The 18,742-nt window shown below is 41.6% G+C and overlaps 1 protein-coding gene across 4 annotated transcripts in view; it reads left to right on the top strand.

Moving 5' to 3' along the window:
- Positions 1-9,435: 9,435 nt before the first annotated feature.
- Positions 9,436-18,742, top strand: part of LOC146622512 (CUB and sushi domain-containing protein 3-like) — a 249,677-nt gene continuing 240,370 nt past the window's right edge. For all 4 annotated transcript variants that reach the window (XM_085366252.1, XM_085366249.1, XM_085366253.1 and 1 more), the window contains exon 1: positions 9,436-9,613. In XM_085366252.1, the coding sequence (XP_085222378.1) occupies positions 9,436-9,613 (178 nt within the window). The remainder of the gene's footprint in view (positions 9,614-18,742) is intronic.

The raw sequence follows: 18,742 nt of genomic DNA on the forward strand, positions 1-18,742 counted from the left end.
TCCTCCCTATTCTGGTATTTTAAAGAGTACTTAGCATAAATATTAAGCAACCTAACTAATAGGGTTCCAACTCCCAGCAACAACAAAAATAAAAAAATAAAAAATAGGGAACCACCCCTCACGCTCCACCTCATGATGCTTAATCGACGTAATCAACCTTAATTTGATGCAGTGTGAAAAAAAATGCACAGAAATCAATTATTTTTCAAGAAATATTAAATAGATTCAACATCTTTCTTCAACAAAATTGCAGACTGCACAGATGGTACCTTCCCAAAGGGAAAAAGTACTATAGCTTACTAGGGTATATATATTAGACTTAATAGTTACTATATACAGTAATTGACTTCTATTCATTTTACATCAAATTAAAACTTTGGGTGTCAGATAATTATTTATTAAAAGCTAGACATTTTAAATGAGAATAAGAAAGAAAAGTATGTCTTTGTGCCCCCTTTTCCCTGTTAATGCCCTATCGGCCCCCCTGGCTAAACTTTGCTAGATCCGCCCCTGCACAGTTACCAGCGTCAGCTACGTAGAAAAAGATCCTGGAGTAGAAAGTAATATTAAATACATTCTAACAACAGCTGATCAAGCTTAAACGTGCTGCTGTTGTTCAGCCGCTGGTTTACTCTTTCTGGTGCAAAGTGGGCCAAAAACAAACTAGAGAGACAGACTCGCGACAGAAAAGCCGATCAGCTGATCGTTAAGCAGTTTCATGATTGAAGTAGCAGCAGGAGAGGCAGTCGCTCCATATATCGCTTGTTAAGCTTAACGCAGGAATGCTTTACATTCAGAGATGGACTTACACACTTGCTTTACTTCTCTCGGGATAACTTTGTCGGAGATGAAATGCTGGGTTGCTAGCGAAGCTCCAAATGCTATCCAGACCACCGACAGGTCCCGCATGCCACAGCCGCTCTATCACGTGATGCATACTGCTCTGACGTGCTAACGTTCTGAGGTGAGTTACGGCGTGTTGCAAGTTTTGTGAGGTGCTTTCGTGATATTTAATGGATCGGATTACATTTTTTATTTTTCTCCGATATCCGATCCAGTAATTTAGGTCAGTATCGGACCGATACCGATACGTAATATCGGATCGGTCCATCTCTACAATAGACTGGTGACCTGGCTTTGTTGAACACTCCAAAATTAATGTAAATCCATATCAGATAGTAATTGTATATAATTAAGCTTTGCCTGGTGTCTATGGAAACTAAAATATGAATTTGAAGCAACTTCAGAAATATGACCCATTTTTTGCACAACTTACTCTAAAGCGGGGGGTGGGGGGGCAACAGAAATCCTGTGGAGGTAAAATCTTTCTTTTTTTCTATCGGTATAGAAAAAACTAAGCTAATAAAAAGGTTTCTGGCTTCAAGGTTTTTTTTTTCCTCCCATCTCTTTTGGCCATTTCACCAGAACATGTTCAGCTGCCACCTGTTGGATTTCAGGCACAGATGATTTGTGTCTTTGCAAAATGTCCTAGTTTGTTTTCTAAATTTACCAACATTTACACAACAACACATGGCTTCACTCAACATACAGTATATGCATGCATCAGATCCCTAATTAAATCACCATTCATCTACTCTGTGACATCTAAAAACATCACTTGAGCAAACAGTTGTTAACTTGAGTTCACGTCTACATAATGTTATAAATGTTTTCACAGAGCAACCTGATTCTAAGAGTGAATACATACTGTATTCGAACATGTCTGTTTCTGTTCTCATGTTTTATATTATTTTATTATTGATTTTGTTCAAACAAGTTTTCAAATATAAAAAATGTTAATGTATCGAAGCCGCTCATACATTAACAGTAGGTGGTATTTTAAACTGTCAAGTATGATTGAACAGCCCAAACTCCTGCTGTACATGTTCTGCTTTTTATACATTGCCCAGTTTCTATCACCATATTATTTTTCCACTTTACATTCATTTTGTAATACATAAATATTAATTTTGTCTAATAAAAAAGGGGGAAGAGTTATTAGAATCTGATGGAATATCACATCATGTTTGTCGCTGAAGGCAAAGCAGTGCATTTCTAGGCTGTTGTTTCACTGTTTCACTTACCTGAGAACACACAGCAGCCAAGTCAAGGTGAAGATGGGTAAGGCAAAGGCAATGGCAGCTGAGGAGTGAAATGTGCTCAAGAGCAAAAGGATGAGTAGATGGCATCGAGCGCGTCAGCTCTAACAAGATGTCCTTGAACCAGCACTTGAAACGGGATGTGCTCACTGCCTCAGGAAAGTCATTTGCCTACAAGGAAAGTAGATACTCGATTTGCCTCAGCTCTGCAAAAAGTACTATCCACAGAATTGCATATGTCACAGTGAGTGTTGGACCACACCCATAGTCAAACTTGGCTTTCAATTTGTTGTCAGTTACACACCTGTAAAGGTTCGTGACTGTATCTTTCGCTGGTTGAATGCTATTGTGCTGGAAAAATCTGTCCAGAAAATGACAGAAAGACAGACAGATAAACACCTGCCAAAGCACTTAAAAACCATCTTTGTTTTAGCTTCCGCTGCAGCAGGTGTCTCCAAGAGCGCGCACACAACTCTATGCCCACTTGTAGCTGGTTGCCGGCACATTTTTATACACATGAGTCTGGCATGCTCAGGCACACAGAACATTATATTATACAGACTGTAGAATTATGCCTTTGTGTGTGTTTGTGTGTAATATCCCAGTGTGATGCTTACACCACTTAGGAATGAAGCTTTGAAGTACTTTGAAATTATGGTGCAACAGATTGCAGTTGTTGTACTTAAGAAATGCAAACAGTATTTTAAAGGAATTCAAATGGGATGTTTTTCTTTTCAGCAAGAACTTTGACAAAGAAACGCATTAAAAAGCCTCATAACTGCAGTTGAAGCATAAATTGTCTATGTTAAAGGTGTTATTTTAGCATCACAACACCTTAATAATCAAAGTTAAGTCTGATATTCTGCAGTGTGATTAGCCTTGGCTGTCATGAACATATCTTGTGGACCGTCAGAAAAACCTCTCACTCTATAATCCCAGTGCATGATTAATACTCTCAGCATATTTCCAAGTCTCTGATACACACCTTTTTTCCTAAAAAAAGTGTTTAACTCATTTTTTTCTCAGTGGAGTGGATCAAAACGCTAGCGTTTGCTTATTCTCTCCTCCTCTTTCGCAATCAGCAAATTTTCCCTTTGATCTTTTATTCATATGATTAAGTCTGTGTATCACCAGACTCTTCATTTTACATTTCAATATATGATGCACCTTAGAACACACATGCATCAACATTACAATGAGCGGGTGGAGGGAGGTTTGGAGTCTTCTCTCACCCCCGTTCTCTGCGACCTGCTGGAGCAGGGGGGCTAGGAGGAGGAGTTGGCCGTCCGACTGCGGTCTGGAGTGTGGAGCCTTCCTGCTGCTGCGGAGTCGGGGCGGTCTGCCTCCCCCCACCGCAGGGAAAAGGGAAACACCACCTGGGTCTGGGTGCAGTTCCCCCCTCCAGGGGCGAGGGCACCTAGACCCGGTTTGTAGAGTACGCTTGGGGAGTGTGATCGTGTGTACAACGTCTCTTTATGTCTGTCTCCACGTTGGTTGAGTGTGGAGTAAGTGCATATGAGAGCATGAGGGTGGGAATGGATGTTTGTATCTGTGTGTGCCTGTATGTCTGTGTCTATATGTCAGGTTGGGTGTCAGGCGCCACCTCTCTGGGGACATCTCAGGCCCTCCAAGGTTTGGAGGCCTATCTCCCCCTACCACCACTTTCCCTGCCAGTGGCGGACCCCCTCAGACATCGGTGCGTTGGTGGTTCTTTGTGTCCGGGGATGGGTGTCCAGGTACACACCGGCTCACTCCTTGGCGGCCGCTTATCGGGGCCTGGAGCCTGGGGCTCGCTCGGGCCACTTCGGAGGTGGGGTGCCCCCGGCCTCTCGGCCTGGGGCTCGGTCACTCAGGCGCAGCTGGCTGCCGGCGGAGCTCACGGGCGCGTCACTGCAACTCCCCCTGGCTTCTGCTCCGCGGCTGCTGAGTGAGCCCTCATCTGGGACTCTCCTCAGCTCTTTCCGGGACAGTGGCGCAGCTGCCCCTCTGTTGGTCTTCCTTGGTCTCTTGTGTTCTGGGGGCCTCTGGATGTCTGGAGTTTTGATCTCCTCCATACCTGCTTCATGCCCTGGAGGACGGGGCTGTGGCCCCCCCACACCCTCTAGCAGATTATTACATGAAGGAACCTTTTAAAAAAACAAAAAACAAGCGCGTCCATGCTCACAGGTGTACACACGGGTGATCACACCCACAAACTACACCCTTTTTGGCTCCTACCTCAAAGCACACTGTGTTCTGTTGATCTTATGTGCTGCACAATAATGTTTAACATTTAGTATTTACTGTCATATTCCCATATATCATTGTGATGTTGTTTATTCTATTACTCTTGTTCTCTTCTGCTTGCTTTCTTTTTTCTTTCTCAGCAGGTGATCCAGGTGATTGATATATGCATTTTTTTTCTCTGCCCGTTCGGTTGGTTTTTGTCTTTTGCCCTTCTCCCCCGTCCCTCTTCTCAGCTGTTTCTCTTTCCCTCTTTCTTTCTCCCCTTCTTTCCCCCAGTCAAGTCTGTCCCGTATTCAGTAAGTGAAAATAAAATAAACAATAAAAGGTGAATCAAATGGACCATTACGGCAAGGCTGGGATGGTCAGTTTGGTAAAGTAAATCCGTTGGGCATCTTTCTTTGCCTTTAGACAACAATTCTGATGGCAAAAGAGCCAAACGGGACAGGCCAAAAAAAAAAAAAAAAAAAAAAAAATATATATATATATATATATATATGATGAGACCATCTTTGAAGTAGGGCCTGCTGCAGTGGAGTGACTTTGGCGAGCAACTTTTTTTTCCCTTCATTTTTTTCTGTCTGTAGTGTTGCCAATTATTGCCAACTTGGAAACATTTTCCATCTTGTTAATTATCCATTTTAAGTAGTTTGACCCTGAGTGTAAACACACACACCCACAAACAATATGCATGCTTTTCATCTTACATGTAAAAAATAAAATACTCCGATGCTCCAAGGCACCCTATTCCCTATATTATCTCATTCTTGTATCACCAGAAATATGTTATCTCTTTCATGAACACATATTTTTTGTATCCATTTAGATTCAGTATTCATTACATTTCCCTTTTTACTGGTGCTTCTGTGCTCCCTCACATGTATTTTTCAATTGCTTATTATAATGCTTTACCCTTGCGCCTGCGTCTGTCTTTTTCCCCCCAGTGCCAACAACCTCAATTCATCCTCCCTGCCCTCCTTTGCCTGTTTGCCCTTCCTTTCTCTCACTCTCTTATAGTCACATGTCTTTTCTATCACTCCCCTTTATGTTTGACACCATTCCTAAATCAATACCTTTAACCCTTCCTCTCTCTCAGCACATCGCCACCCCCAAGCTGCCTCCGCCTCTCTTGTCCTACTATTTCAGACTTTTCCTCAGAAGATAAAAGGTTTAAGAATGTTTAATGTCAGATGTGTGAACAAAGCACATGAGCAGGCTCAGTCATCCAGGATTTGACTGAAACCTATATAAAGCCTAATGAGGGAAAGACAAAATGTGGTAAACTTCCATGTAATAACAAGACAAAAGTGGTAGGATTTGACAAAGGTGAGAAAGGAGGGAGTGTGTATACGTGTAAGCAATAGGCTGTGTAGAGGAAAGACAAAATATTGTGTAATTCATATTTTATGAGGCTTTTTCTTCAACTAAAAATGGATCAAAATTGTTTTGATGTGTTTGATGTTGCTTTTTATCCATATTTATTCAGACCATGTACCATGACTCATAGCTCAGAGTGTTGCCCTGAGCTAAAGTGCTAGCATTGCACTGATGATGATCTTGCTAGGCATGTCAGTGAAACTGTCAATGCATATTTTTGTCTCTGTACCACCATGTAACCTGATACAGGATTAGGCATGAAGGTTTGTTTTTCTTTAATTGCATGATTCACATGACACCGCACGACTGATTCTGCAGAAACACGCCTCTTTATAAACCCAGGCCTCTGTCTTTTACTTCCTCTACACCATCTACATCTCTTAGCACAGAAGCACTGGGATGTTGGCTGACTTTACAAAAGACATAAAAATGTATGCAAATGTACACATAAGCATGAATGGCCATTTTTGGGGGGCTCCATGAGCACTAAGAATGCTTAAAAAAAAAAAAAAGAAGAAAGAATCCTGGTATGATTTTATTTGAGCCCCAAAAATACCCACTGTCACAGACACGGCAACTCTGATTCCATCTCTATCCCCTCTACCCTCTTACCCACATGCACACATATCTTCCCTCTACTCCTTTCACCTGCCCCACCTACCTTCCCCTTGCTGCTTGTGTACTGTAGGTGCACACCTAGAGCAATGGAGCAGCTGAACCCAGCAGTGGATTAGTGGTAGTGTGAGAGAGGCCAGATTCAGAAATATTCCTCTAGGGAAGTCAAGTCAGCTAATCCGACCCCAGTGCTTACTCTATCAACGCCCTCACAGCTGCACTTTGCCCCAGTACATACAGACACACATACACACACGCAAACAAAATACAACCCAGGCGTGAAGATCTCAACTTAGATGTGAATGCCAAGGCCTATACCACCACAATATGTGTTCATGAAAGCAGACACATACTGAAGGGTATATGCGTTACATGCACACAAGCGGTTTGACACTTTTATTCAAACATGTGCACGCACTCATGCATACACAGAATGCGGGATACGCTGCAATGGTAGAAATCCCGTTAGCTAGCCCCCCTGTGGGAATGCAGGAGGCCTTTGACCTGTGTGTGACACGGAAATCTTTCCAGGTGTAATAAGAAAATGCTGAGCATACTCACTAGTACAACAACCTATTTGCTCCCTAAGAGTTAGAGCAGTCTGAGTGGCTTTTTATTCAGCTGACTGATTATCTGGATGGTTAGTAAACTGGCCCCCGGGCTTCCTGTTCCAGTAGTAAGTACGTAAAGGTACCTTTAGCAGATGCCTTTGAACTTAAGTCCATAAATATTAGCACAAATGTGCCCCTATTCCCACAGAATACTCATCCATGCTCGCACAGATGTATGCAAGCACAGGAGGCTGCATGTTCCATTTAGCATTTATGAACTATTAATACACAGAGGTGAGCACACACCCACAAATGCACACAAAAACAACAGGAGGATCAGGCAGGAGGCTGTCTGATTGCTCATCAAGCAGCAAGGGCGAGCTGGCGAGAGGCATCAATACGACTGAAGCCCACTCTCCTGGGCCCACCTGTCGATTACAGTGGCGAAGACAAGCCGCCTAGTACCTCAATGCATTCCCAGCAGCCTCTGTTGAGCCTGTAGACACCTGAAGAATTCTGATGCCAGGAGGGAATGTGGGACCTTCCACTTCACACTGCCAGATATGCAGCGGTTTTCCTCTGCAGCATAAACCATTGCGATAAACAACTCTACAGAGAAATGGAGGAAGGATACAAATCTATCGCTCATGTGGTAGCGATTCAGTTTGTATGGGGTAGAAAGAGATAGATTAATATCTAGCTGTCCACAGAAACATGTAGAATAAGATTTTCACAAAGAACTACAATACATTTCTTAGACGCACAATAAACAGGGAATAAAATGCAATTCGCGAAATACGATGGCGATAAAGTGTTACAGCTATTTACAGGACAAAAATCCCCAATGAATCTTGTAGAGTTGTAATTAGAAATCCTGATTCCCCACCATTTGGCCTGCAGAGCTGAATTATGTTTTTGCTGTTTATCTGGCTGAAGGACAACAATCCCATTGCCCTCTGCAGCCTAATAATTAGGGAAGATTAGAACAGGATCAAGCTGTTTTCCCCATTTGCTCTCCCAATGGACTGAAGGGTTATGAGTGTGAAGTTCATCCTGTCTAACCTTGTACACGGAGACATGAAAAGAGATGATTATCATGATGCAGATTTAAACTTACTTGTCCCTTTCTTTCTTTCTTTCTTTCTTTGTATAAACAGTTTGAATGTGTTAAAAAGGTATTAATGTATGTATTAAGTATTAAATTAAAGTTTAATATTTTTGGCCATATCGTTTTAAATGATAAAAACATCAGTTGCTTTCCCTAACAAGACGCTGGTTTTTAGTTTCAGCACCACGGACAGCTCTCTTACTCTACTAAAAGCTTTTTTTTTTTTTTTTTTGCTTCTTCTTAAGGAAAAAATATTGATTTTTATAGAGGTCATTGAAACTGCAGTTATTAATTGGGCCATATTCAAACCGAAGATATGCACAATTGATTTGAGTCCGATCTGATATTCAAGCTCTGTTCAGAGCTGCTGCTCTCACACAGTCGAAACTTGAGGGTGTTGGATGTTCACTGCAATCCAGGAAATGTGTCGTAAAAATAGGAAGCGAAGCTTTGTGTGTTGGAGTTAACCGCTCTTGAAGCAGCTCTATCCGAATGTGTTACAAACATAATGATGTTCATTCTATGTGCAATCACGGCCTCTCGCTTCACTGCTCCCCGTTTCCTATCCGTTTCAAAGCAGAGGTCGGCGACTCTTCCGAAGCTAGATGGCAGAAGAGCCCCACTGCAGCTGAGCTGCGCTTTGCGCCGTCATCGTTCCGTCTTTGCATTGCAAATTGCCCAACCCCATCACTCCCAATAACAGCTCCTCTCGATCTCCAAAATGAAAATCAGAGTTATGGTGGGATTGCCTACCAGGCGTATTTCTTTCATCAGCTCTCGGGACGGGATGCTGCCTGTCTGAGTCTCAACTAACACCCCCACACCCTTTCCACCTCAAACACACACACACACACACACACACACACACACACACACACACACACACACGCTCTCATTAACACAGTACGACTCTTTCTCAGTATTTGCATTCTTCTTTATGAGAAGAATGCAAATAAAGATAAAGATACCTCCCTCCTTCTCCTTTGCCACCCACACCTTGCTGTTCCCACTTCATGATTTGTTACCCACACATCCGCCAAATCATACTTACACAGGACGCTCTCCCTCTCGCACCCTCCCCTCCCTGCTCCCACTGCCACCTTTCCTCTCTCACTCTGCCTGGCTCAATTGCCGATCGATAAAGCCAGCATTCAAACTGTAGACCAGACTCTTCTCCGTCATCAGCCGGTTTTTAGGGATTCAAAGGGAAATATGTTGAACGGCAGACACAAGAGCGCGCCAGCAGAGATCCTTGCACTTGATGCCCCTCTCAGCAGAGATGGTTGAGCCCTCGTCCAGGTTGCTGTGGTCCTATCCTAAAATTCAGTCTTGCTCACTTCTCTCCTATCAGCTGACGAAGCGCGGCGGGCGGCTCTGCCTGTTTCTCCTCTGAGAAGGGAATCTACTTAAACCCCCACAGAAAGCGAAAACTGGCCATAGGTTACATGTTTTAGTTGTGAACATGAAGGGGATTTACAGAGACGGATACTACGACGGATCTATTGAACTACGGGACGTTTTCAACAGGAGATGCGTTAAATGTGGCAGACGGGACTTTGTTCAAGCCAAAACGATGAGGATTAGAACGGGGATTGTTTTTTGGAACCTCGTCTTCTCACTGATGTTCACTTGTGTGAAAGGTACGAGCCACTGCCGCAATTCTCTGCATTTTCGAATGCGCTTGGTGTGCCTCGGTGTGTGTCTGCGCGCGCATGTGTGCGTGCGTGCAAGAAATCAAAACCTTTAACGTTACAGACGTGCACATAATAGCCTACCTCGGCTCTCTGGATGGACTTTTAAGGGACGCATTTCGGCGGTTTTGCGCTCAATGCAGGCTTTGACAGATTCGCTCAATAGATATTCTTGCGGTAGCCTACGCTTCTTCTAATAGCCTACGTGAGCTGCTTTGCTTAGTAGGCTAACTAGTGAATTGTTGAGGCGCAAGTGCACGCGCCGCACATTGATCATGTTAAGAGATTTTGATTTTCTTTTGGGATAAAGCCGCGCGCATTTTCTCGTTTCTGGGTCGAGTTTTTCAAGTATTTATGTGAGATTTGCGTCAGGCCGGTTTCTCACCAGAAACGTTACTGAACCCATTCAGGGACCGAGGCAGGTTAAGTGGTGTAGAACCAATTTATTGGCTGGTATTTATCGAAGTTGCCAGTGCAGGCAGGTGTAAGGTGGGCTTCTTAGTATTCTGGTGGCTCTGTCTCTGTGTCTGACCATTTCAGTGCTCGATGTAGCTGGTGAGGTAACAGCTGCTTTAGTTTATTTTCCCTCTGTCTTCTTCTTATATGCATCAGCAAGATTTAGTCAGACCAACAACTGCACTAGTAAAATGCCACTTTCCCAGCAGTTTTCAAAATAAAGTCCTTAAAAAACGACTTTGAGCTCGATTGTGTCATCTCTCTGTTTTTATTTTAATTAGATTCATGCTGTTCACTCACTACAGCTTTTGTAAAAGTCAGTCAAAGCGACGAGTGCTTATTTAGCACACTGCAATTAACATGTCCTCATCCGCTGTTCAATGGCACGTAAACATTTGCAGAAAGCAAAAATGAAATTCTCGTGCCCTTGCAGTGGAGTTACATGTCGAAACAGAAGTGTGTGTGTGTGTGTGTGTGTGTGTGTGTGCATGAGTGTGTCTGAGTACCACACACTACTGGGTGAAATTCTCATTTCTTACTAAAATCCGACGCAAAGAGCGAAAGAGAGAGAAGCCATCAAAATACCCCCCCCCCCAAACCCCCAAAATGTGTTACTTCTGAATGTCTTTGTAAAACACATTAACGATGTTTTATGCGTGTGACTGAATGGCTACCTATCTGTTGCATGCATGTATTTATTTCCGAATGTGGGGACTCACAGATATTAATTTACATGCAGATTGCTCGGCCTGTGAGTAATTCCAACGTCTGTCTCTTGGGGGTGGATGAGATGTGCAGCATGCAGAGTAGCAGCGCCCACCAAGAATGAGCCAAGTCGAGTGGAGCAGAGTCGGGCACAGTGCTGTTTCATCACCACCCACACTGTGGCAATGTCAAACCTTGAGGCCACTGCCAATCCTCCTAGTTCTGTTACTTATTAGGGAGACAGCCAGCCAGGAATTGGGGGAGGGCGTGGGGGGAGGGAGAGGAGGAGGACGTGAGGAAAGGGGAGAAGGCCTGGATCTTCTTTTGGAAAAGAGTGGAGGAAATAGTGACACGGCGCAATGAGAGGAAGAAGAACTATGGAACAGTTGTTGTTCCTCAGCCTCTGACAGTTGACACAGTGTTTGCAGAAGTAAAAAGATATCTGCTACATCTGGCCTGTGACTCACTTCTCCTTCTAAGATAATGATGCCATAAAAAAGACTCCTATCTGGCAGGGTTTGTACAACAGCACTTTTCTAGAGGTCTTTTTTCAGTGACTATAATTAGATTATTTTTGAGCCAGGATCCTGTCCTGGGTGATGCACAGTTCTGATTCTTAGGTATCTCCATCACCTGTCTAAATCTTGGCACTGTGCACATATATAATGAAGTTGAATGAAAGTTTTGCAACTTGTTGTGCAGAACAGATACAATGTCACAATTTCATTAAAAAAAACAAAACTCATTGCAGCAGTTCGATTAACTGTGGAAATTCAATGCAACTTGGTCACATCCTTGAAGAGAATATAATACTGCGTATACAAATTGAAGAGGATAAACTGTAGACATTGAAGTTTTCTGTGGTTTTAAAGATAAAGTCCTTAAAAACATGAAGAAATAGATGATCAAAATAACTGGTTCAAACACCAATTGAATTCCTTTGCGCTGACAATGAACAATCTGTCTCTCTTCCCTTGGGTACAAAAGCGGCCTTTGTCCATTTTTTATGGTTGTCGCAATGCGTTCATCGATCAGTGGACAATCAATATGTTCACAACAATAAATCTTCTGTACTTACAGAAGAAATGGATAATATCATGTGAATGTAAGTGGTGATGCTCTGAAGAACCAGACTGTGGTTATGTGCACAGCTTGCTTCATCTGCCCCCTTTACTCGTATAGTGTTTATGGTTATTAGAATAGTGAAGCAGATGGATGCTGTTTCACTTTATATTCATACTTTTTATGGATTTAATTAATTTTCAGTGGTATTTTGCATATCAAGATCTGCTCAGACATTCATTTTTTGTTGTTTGGGTCTTATAAATGAAAATTAGGAAGGTGTGTCCTCATAGGAAGCTGAAGGGGCAAAGAGACCACAGAGGCTCTGGGCTGTATCGTGGACCCTTGAAAAGACAATGAACGATTAATGATTGCAAGCAGATTGTTGAAAATTGTCCATCTGTCGTGTGGCACTGCTTCTGTTTATTGTGACTACATTGTATTTCTGACATTTTCTTCTATCTCTCACGTGTGTGTGTGTCTGTGTCTTTATTAAGTCTATACTGGGCAGTCTCTAATTATTGGTAATCAGGTGGGTTCTACACAGACTGTAATCTGGCCACTGAGCCCTTGATGAAGACTTTATCTCAATGTGATTATGTAAACAGGCTGGGAAGGCTGCTGGGGCTAATCAGGATTACAATTTGTCTGTGTAATTATATTCTATCTTGTGGGAATGCTGGGCATTATCCAACTGCCTCCAAGGTCCACAAAAATGGTCAAAGAAGATGAAGAAGTACAACCCATACAGTTCCAAAAAAGTTGGGATGGAGTTTAGTATGTAAATAAATATGCAGTCCAGTGATTAACAAAATCATATAAACCTATATTGAATTGTAAATTGTACAAAAACATCATTTTATACTTGAAATGTAGGCATTTTTATTATTATTATTTAAATACTTATTGAACTTGTGCTACAAAAAGGTAAAGACCTGACAGAACATCTCATTGCTAATTAGGCTGACTGGCAACATGTCAGTAAGATGATTACTGACTGTTTCTTTCAAATGTAAAGGAAAGGCATTCTGGGCAAATTGTTTGACATTCCAGCATTTAATAAGATGTCTTTGTGCTATACTAAATTAAATACGGATATTAGATGACTAGCAAATCAGTTTCGTCTGTGTTTGCTCAACTTTACAGAGTCCCAAAATATTGAGGGGAAATAAAAAAGAGGATTTTACTTGGATGGGTTAATAAGCTCTTTTCCTGGATGATGATACGTGAACTTGGAACAGCTAACATTTTACGCTCTGGCTTTCTTATGTTTCTTTCAGTGCTGATATCTTAATGGATAGTCCAAGTGGCATACCAAAGTAATACTCAGTTCACCCACTGGCCGCTCGCTCGTGGCTTCAAGCCTGGGCCAAGCTCTTAGATGTTGCTGACAGGCCCCTGTGAAGCCTGGATATAGTTTGATGGTTCTGATGAAGTCTGTTTTAATATAACTAGTATTCTTGGGGGAGATAGACTGGCAACATCTTGTATTCAGGAAGATAAACAGCTCACCGTTAGCTGAGATTAAATGCAATATGTTGAGGTGAGGCCAAATTGAGAGTCTACAAATTCAAGCTGGACCCTGTTGTGCACATCAGGTGCAATTTTAAGTGAGGATTAAACTCATAAATGTCTGGAGTTATACTTACTGAAAGAAACTTTTCATTTATTTAACAATATTCATGCATTTCTCTTTACATTTGAAACAAATAAACCAAAAAAAGGAGATAAGTCATGGGACAGAAATTTGGAAACAGTTGCAGTTGTTGGCCCTAGTTGGGAAACACTATTGAAAGAATTTTGCTTACACATCAATTAAAAGGTAATATTGTAAGAGATGATATTCTGATTTTTTGTTATAATTACTGTTCTTAAATGTTTCTACAGTGCAGTATATTTTCAGTAGTACTAAATTCATAACACATGCATGTGTCTTCATGGATGTTCTTTCTCAGTGGCCACCTGTTTGTGTCTGTGGTTGTCAGCTGAAGTTCTGATGTGTGACAGGAGAGCACTGTCTGGGAAAATAAATGAAGCAATGTGAAGCTAACTATAAAGCTAGATTGCTCAGTGGCTGTTACCATGAATCTACAGCATGTCTTCTCAAATAAACTAAACCAATTTGCTACCAATGTTTACAATGTTTCTGAGGCAGCACATGGAGATTATATAATCCATCTACACACACAGGTAGACCAAGAACAGGCTTCTCCCCTTTAGCAAATGAATTATTAGATTTTTCAAAAGGTAGCTTTGTGTTCTTCATATTTGGTCTCACAGAGGCTGTGCTTAATTAAACAAATTTCTTGTAACAATCTACGAGTGGCCTGTCAGTCTTACTCGATGTCAAATATCAGTGGCAAAGACACACAAAAGTATCGAAAATGTAATATAGGGACCTGTTTACATGGTATGGTAATAACTTGCTGTTTTACTAAAGAAATATTGGGGCACTCTCATTCACTGCCAGTTTAGTTACCTCATCCTGGTGCTGAAACTGAGACAAGATGCTCACAGAGTAGCATCTTAGAAGCGGCTGAATTCTTTACAAATACTTTAATCTGAAAGTTACTTCTTTTTATCTCAAAAATAAAGTCTCTTATCCAGTGTTACAGGTGAGAAGACACAATAAGGCTTCTGCTGTGCATAGTGAAACAACCCATTGATTAACTAATAATGAATTCAGGGTGTCATGCTGTTTGCCTTAGCTTTTTGTCCTGGCCTGTAGAGTTGCATTTCTTTTAAGCAGTTATTCATCCATTTCCATATCTGCACATATTGGGTTTGGTTTTTTTTTCCCGTTTGTTTTAACTTTGCCTGTTTAACATGGTTTGTCTGGTTTGTCCAAAATGCTTCTTCTTTCAATTTTCTCGATTGAACCAGGACTCGCTTTTTTCATAAAAGCATTAATAAGTCATCAGTTTGGTCCATTTAAAACACAACTTAGGTTTTAATATGCTGCAAAACAAAGACCTTACAAGGTGGCAGCCCAGGCTGAATAAGAGTTTTACATAGAAAAGATAAGTGGCCAGATAAAAAACAAATTCTTATCCTGTGTGTCTTTCTTATGTCTCTTCGGGAAAAGTGAAGTGTTGATGTTATTGTTTGTTTGGGAGATTGGAGGCTTGAGCGACAGGCATCCTATTAGATGTGTTGTTGGCTCACAGTTTTGTGTTGTACAGCAACTCTCACAGCGGTGGTCTGGCATCAGGTGCAATATGCCTCAGTAGCACTTTGAGGATCTACTGGTGTCTAGCCATAAAATACCATATCTGCTGGGAAGTAAGTAAAGCACGATGATGAGCTACACAGATTGTGTGTCTGTGTGGCCTAGTTATTAAACTAGGCCACACAGACACACAATCGCTGTTATTTCTGTACACAACAGTGTGTGTTCATACTTATGCATGTGCCAGCTGGGATTCAGCGTGGCAGTCTATTTGATTTGACCATTTTTCACCTGAGTATGTGTGTGTGTGACCATGCACTTATGCATGTGCCAGCTGTGTTTCAGTGTATTTGATTTTACTATTTTTCAGCTCAGTGGTTGGCAATTCAAAATCACCAAATCTAATACTTCACAGCCCTTTCCCAAATTGCAGTGACACACTCATGAGGTAATAGTGATTCTCTAGGAAGCCTCTTTTCTGTTTTTGTTGTAGGGAGCCCATTTCCCTTTCATCAAGCATGCAGACAAGCGTAGTGAGGGACTGCGATAATGCACATTCTATCAATATGAAATGCAAAGGTGCAGTACAGCCACGCAGATAAAATCCTTCTTTTTGAGGCCATCAGTCTAAGATTCGTGTCTACTAAAGTTGCTGTTCTGGTTATGGTGAAGAAAAATGACTCTCTCTTTTTCATGCAACACTTTAAGTCTGTAACTCAGAGAACAGATTTTGATAGCTCTGAGAGAAAAGTTCATGAAATTGGATAGCAGACCTTCAAGATTCATGATCCAGAGGTATGACAGCAAACAAGCAACAAAAAGAGAGACAGGAGAGAGACTCTCTCCCTTTCTTTCTCTCTCTCTCTCTCTCTCTCTCGCTCACACACACACACACACACACACACACACACACACACACACACACACACACACACACACACACACACATATGTATTCTCACATTTATCTCTGTTCTTTTCAAAAGCTATGATCATTGAAGAAATATGCTATAACAGTTGTACAGCGACCACTGAATGACTACAACCACTCGATCAAACACCAACAGGTTTCAAAAATGCCCACCAAACCAGCAGAAAATTTAGTACTAAAATTTCCACTTGAAATATCCATAGATGTGCAGATTTTGCACTTGTGATGTAACTGTCCCAACCTATTATTTGGTGTGTCGCAGAAAGCAATCTCCCCACTGGAACACTCAGTAAACATACTAAGGTTTAAAGTCATTGCTGATCCCCAATAATTCAAGTGCAGCTTTGATCCTGGTGTCTGCAGCTATATTTGGCTTTCGTTTTTAGCATTTTGTGAAAGAGTCCCTTCTGTTTGGATCACAATATTCAAAACGCTGCACATGAAAATCCCAGCCTCAATTAGCTTGACAGTGCAAGATTTAAAATCAGCACTCTGAATCATCAGCACCGTGTTACACAAGGTCCTGATGATTCTGTGTTTTGTAAAGGTTACGGAAGCAACAGCAATACAGGGACTTTGCAGCAAATGAAGTCTATGAGGATATTTGTTGACCTTTGCTTTGCTTTGCTTGGAAAGACCTCCTTCTTTACAGCCAGTGCTGTGTAACAGGTCTGATGGATATCTTTATAATGGCTGATTCACCGTTAAGGTCGGGTGCAAATCAATGCAGGTTTTTTTAGTGCTAAATTTGATGGCTAGGGGAGGTGCTATGGCCTTCCCCATCCATTGTATTAGGCCATCATCGTGAACAATGATGAAATGCCATCCAGACCAAGAGGTGTCCTTGACTAAGCATTCACTACAATCATTCATGAGGAAATGGAGTATCAAGCAAGCAGAGAAATTACTTCAAATACATGTGGGGGGGAAAGCACGAGGTGCACAGCTGTTTTAAGTATCTTTATGCTTAGAACACAGTTGTGCATGTTTATGCACTGCAATTGTTTTACAATGTCTTGCAACAGTTGCAAACATTTCTAAGTTGCTTTTGACAAGAAAAGGAGAAACCAGTTCCCCTCGTCCATCTGTAGTTTCTCTGGTCAGTTTATGTCACATAAACACACTTAACAGGTATGCGCATATGTGGGGACAAATGTAAGTCGCTTTGTTTCAAAGCATCTGCCATACATTTGAAATGCAGTGATGCACTCTGACATTGTCTGACTTTGTTTGTGTAGCATACTTTCCGCTGACACTTTTGTCCTTTAACAATGCCTAGTAGAGACCTTTATCCAAATGTTGCGCTGCAGTGTGTGCCCTTGTTCTTCTTTTTATTTTTTCCCTCGACACCTTTTAGAGCGACATGCAATTGATGAAGAGCAAATCTGCAAAGCATTATACATTGTTTCTCAGTAACTGACGCCACTTTGCGAATAATGTGACATTTTATTTTCCCCTAACGAAAACGCTCACACACCTGTGGTGCTCATGGAGGGGATGAACAACATTTCTTTTATTGTCCGGAAGCCTACACTGAAAGCCACTAATTAGAACACAAAAGGATTTATTTCAATACTACACTGATTGCTGAAGCTTTTTGTTAGATTAGATAAACTTTATTGTCATGTGCAGCCTGCCACATAAAACGGGCAAATAATACACAGTCAGTAAAATAGAAATACAAAACAATAGACAGCAGATAAAGTTAATAGACTTCAAGGGCAATATAGCAAATGGAACACAATAAATTTGCCAAACTAAAGGCCGCGCTCTTTCATCAGAATGCAACAGTTTCACTGCAGGGGGAGAGAAGAGACTCTGTGTAGCAGTTAAATCTGCCCTGCTGGATCCTGAAGCGACTACGGTGCAGGTTAAACTATGCTTGTTTATTTTCTGTGCCTATTTAATGATAGTCTGTTCAAAAATAGTCAATTGGGATGGGCAATCTCTCATACCCATCAGCAACCATCCATTACCCAGTGGCCTGTTTGTCACTCATAATAATGCGGATGGCAGTAAAATGACTGCTCCTCCCCTCTCCTGCTACACATAATCACTGCTCTTTATGGCCCAATACAGATCTGCATTAATGGCGGAGGACAACATATTGGCTGTTTACTCGTTCATGGTGCACCAATCATTTCATACACCAGTCCATGTACTGAAAAGCCAAAAGTGCTGTCTCTCATTTTCCTCCATGCCTAAAGTAAATCTTAAATAACCCACTTAGCATGCAACAAATTTGTTTAGCCCTTGAAAATAATAGGATATTCTCGATGATGCATAATATATTTTGTTTACAAAATCAATCTTATTTTTCATCCTGTGGTTCATTAACTGGTTCATTCTGCCCCAAATCTCTGTGCTCACTACACAAAAGGAGATTACATTCAATAGTTCTGTCTCACCCTTTTCCTTTAGTGAGAAGCACAACAAGGCCAACAACAAATATACATATGCATACTCAAACACGTGCACGCACCCACATGCACACAAACAGAAACAACAGCACATACGCATGCACTCTTATTTTAGATTGACAAATACCTTCGGAAATCTCATCAGAGCTGCAGACAACTGCCATTTGTCTGTCTTTGTCTTGCAGAGCAAGTATAACAATCTGTTATCAGCTTCAAAAGTGTGGTGTGAAAAAATGGACCGTGCTTGTGTGCACGTCCAAAAGGCTAGGGGTAAATGTAAGCATTTGAGGAACAGCTGGGGCCATTCTTGAGATGTCTGTCAGGCTGCCTGGCCGC

Source organism: Diplotaxodon limnothrissa, linkage group LG11 (genome assembly GCF_057381915.1).
Source record: "Diplotaxodon limnothrissa isolate DT_005_m linkage group LG11, D_limnothrissa_male_GT1.1, whole genome shotgun sequence".
Lineage (NCBI taxonomy): Eukaryota > Metazoa > Chordata > Actinopteri > Cichliformes > Cichlidae > Diplotaxodon > Diplotaxodon limnothrissa.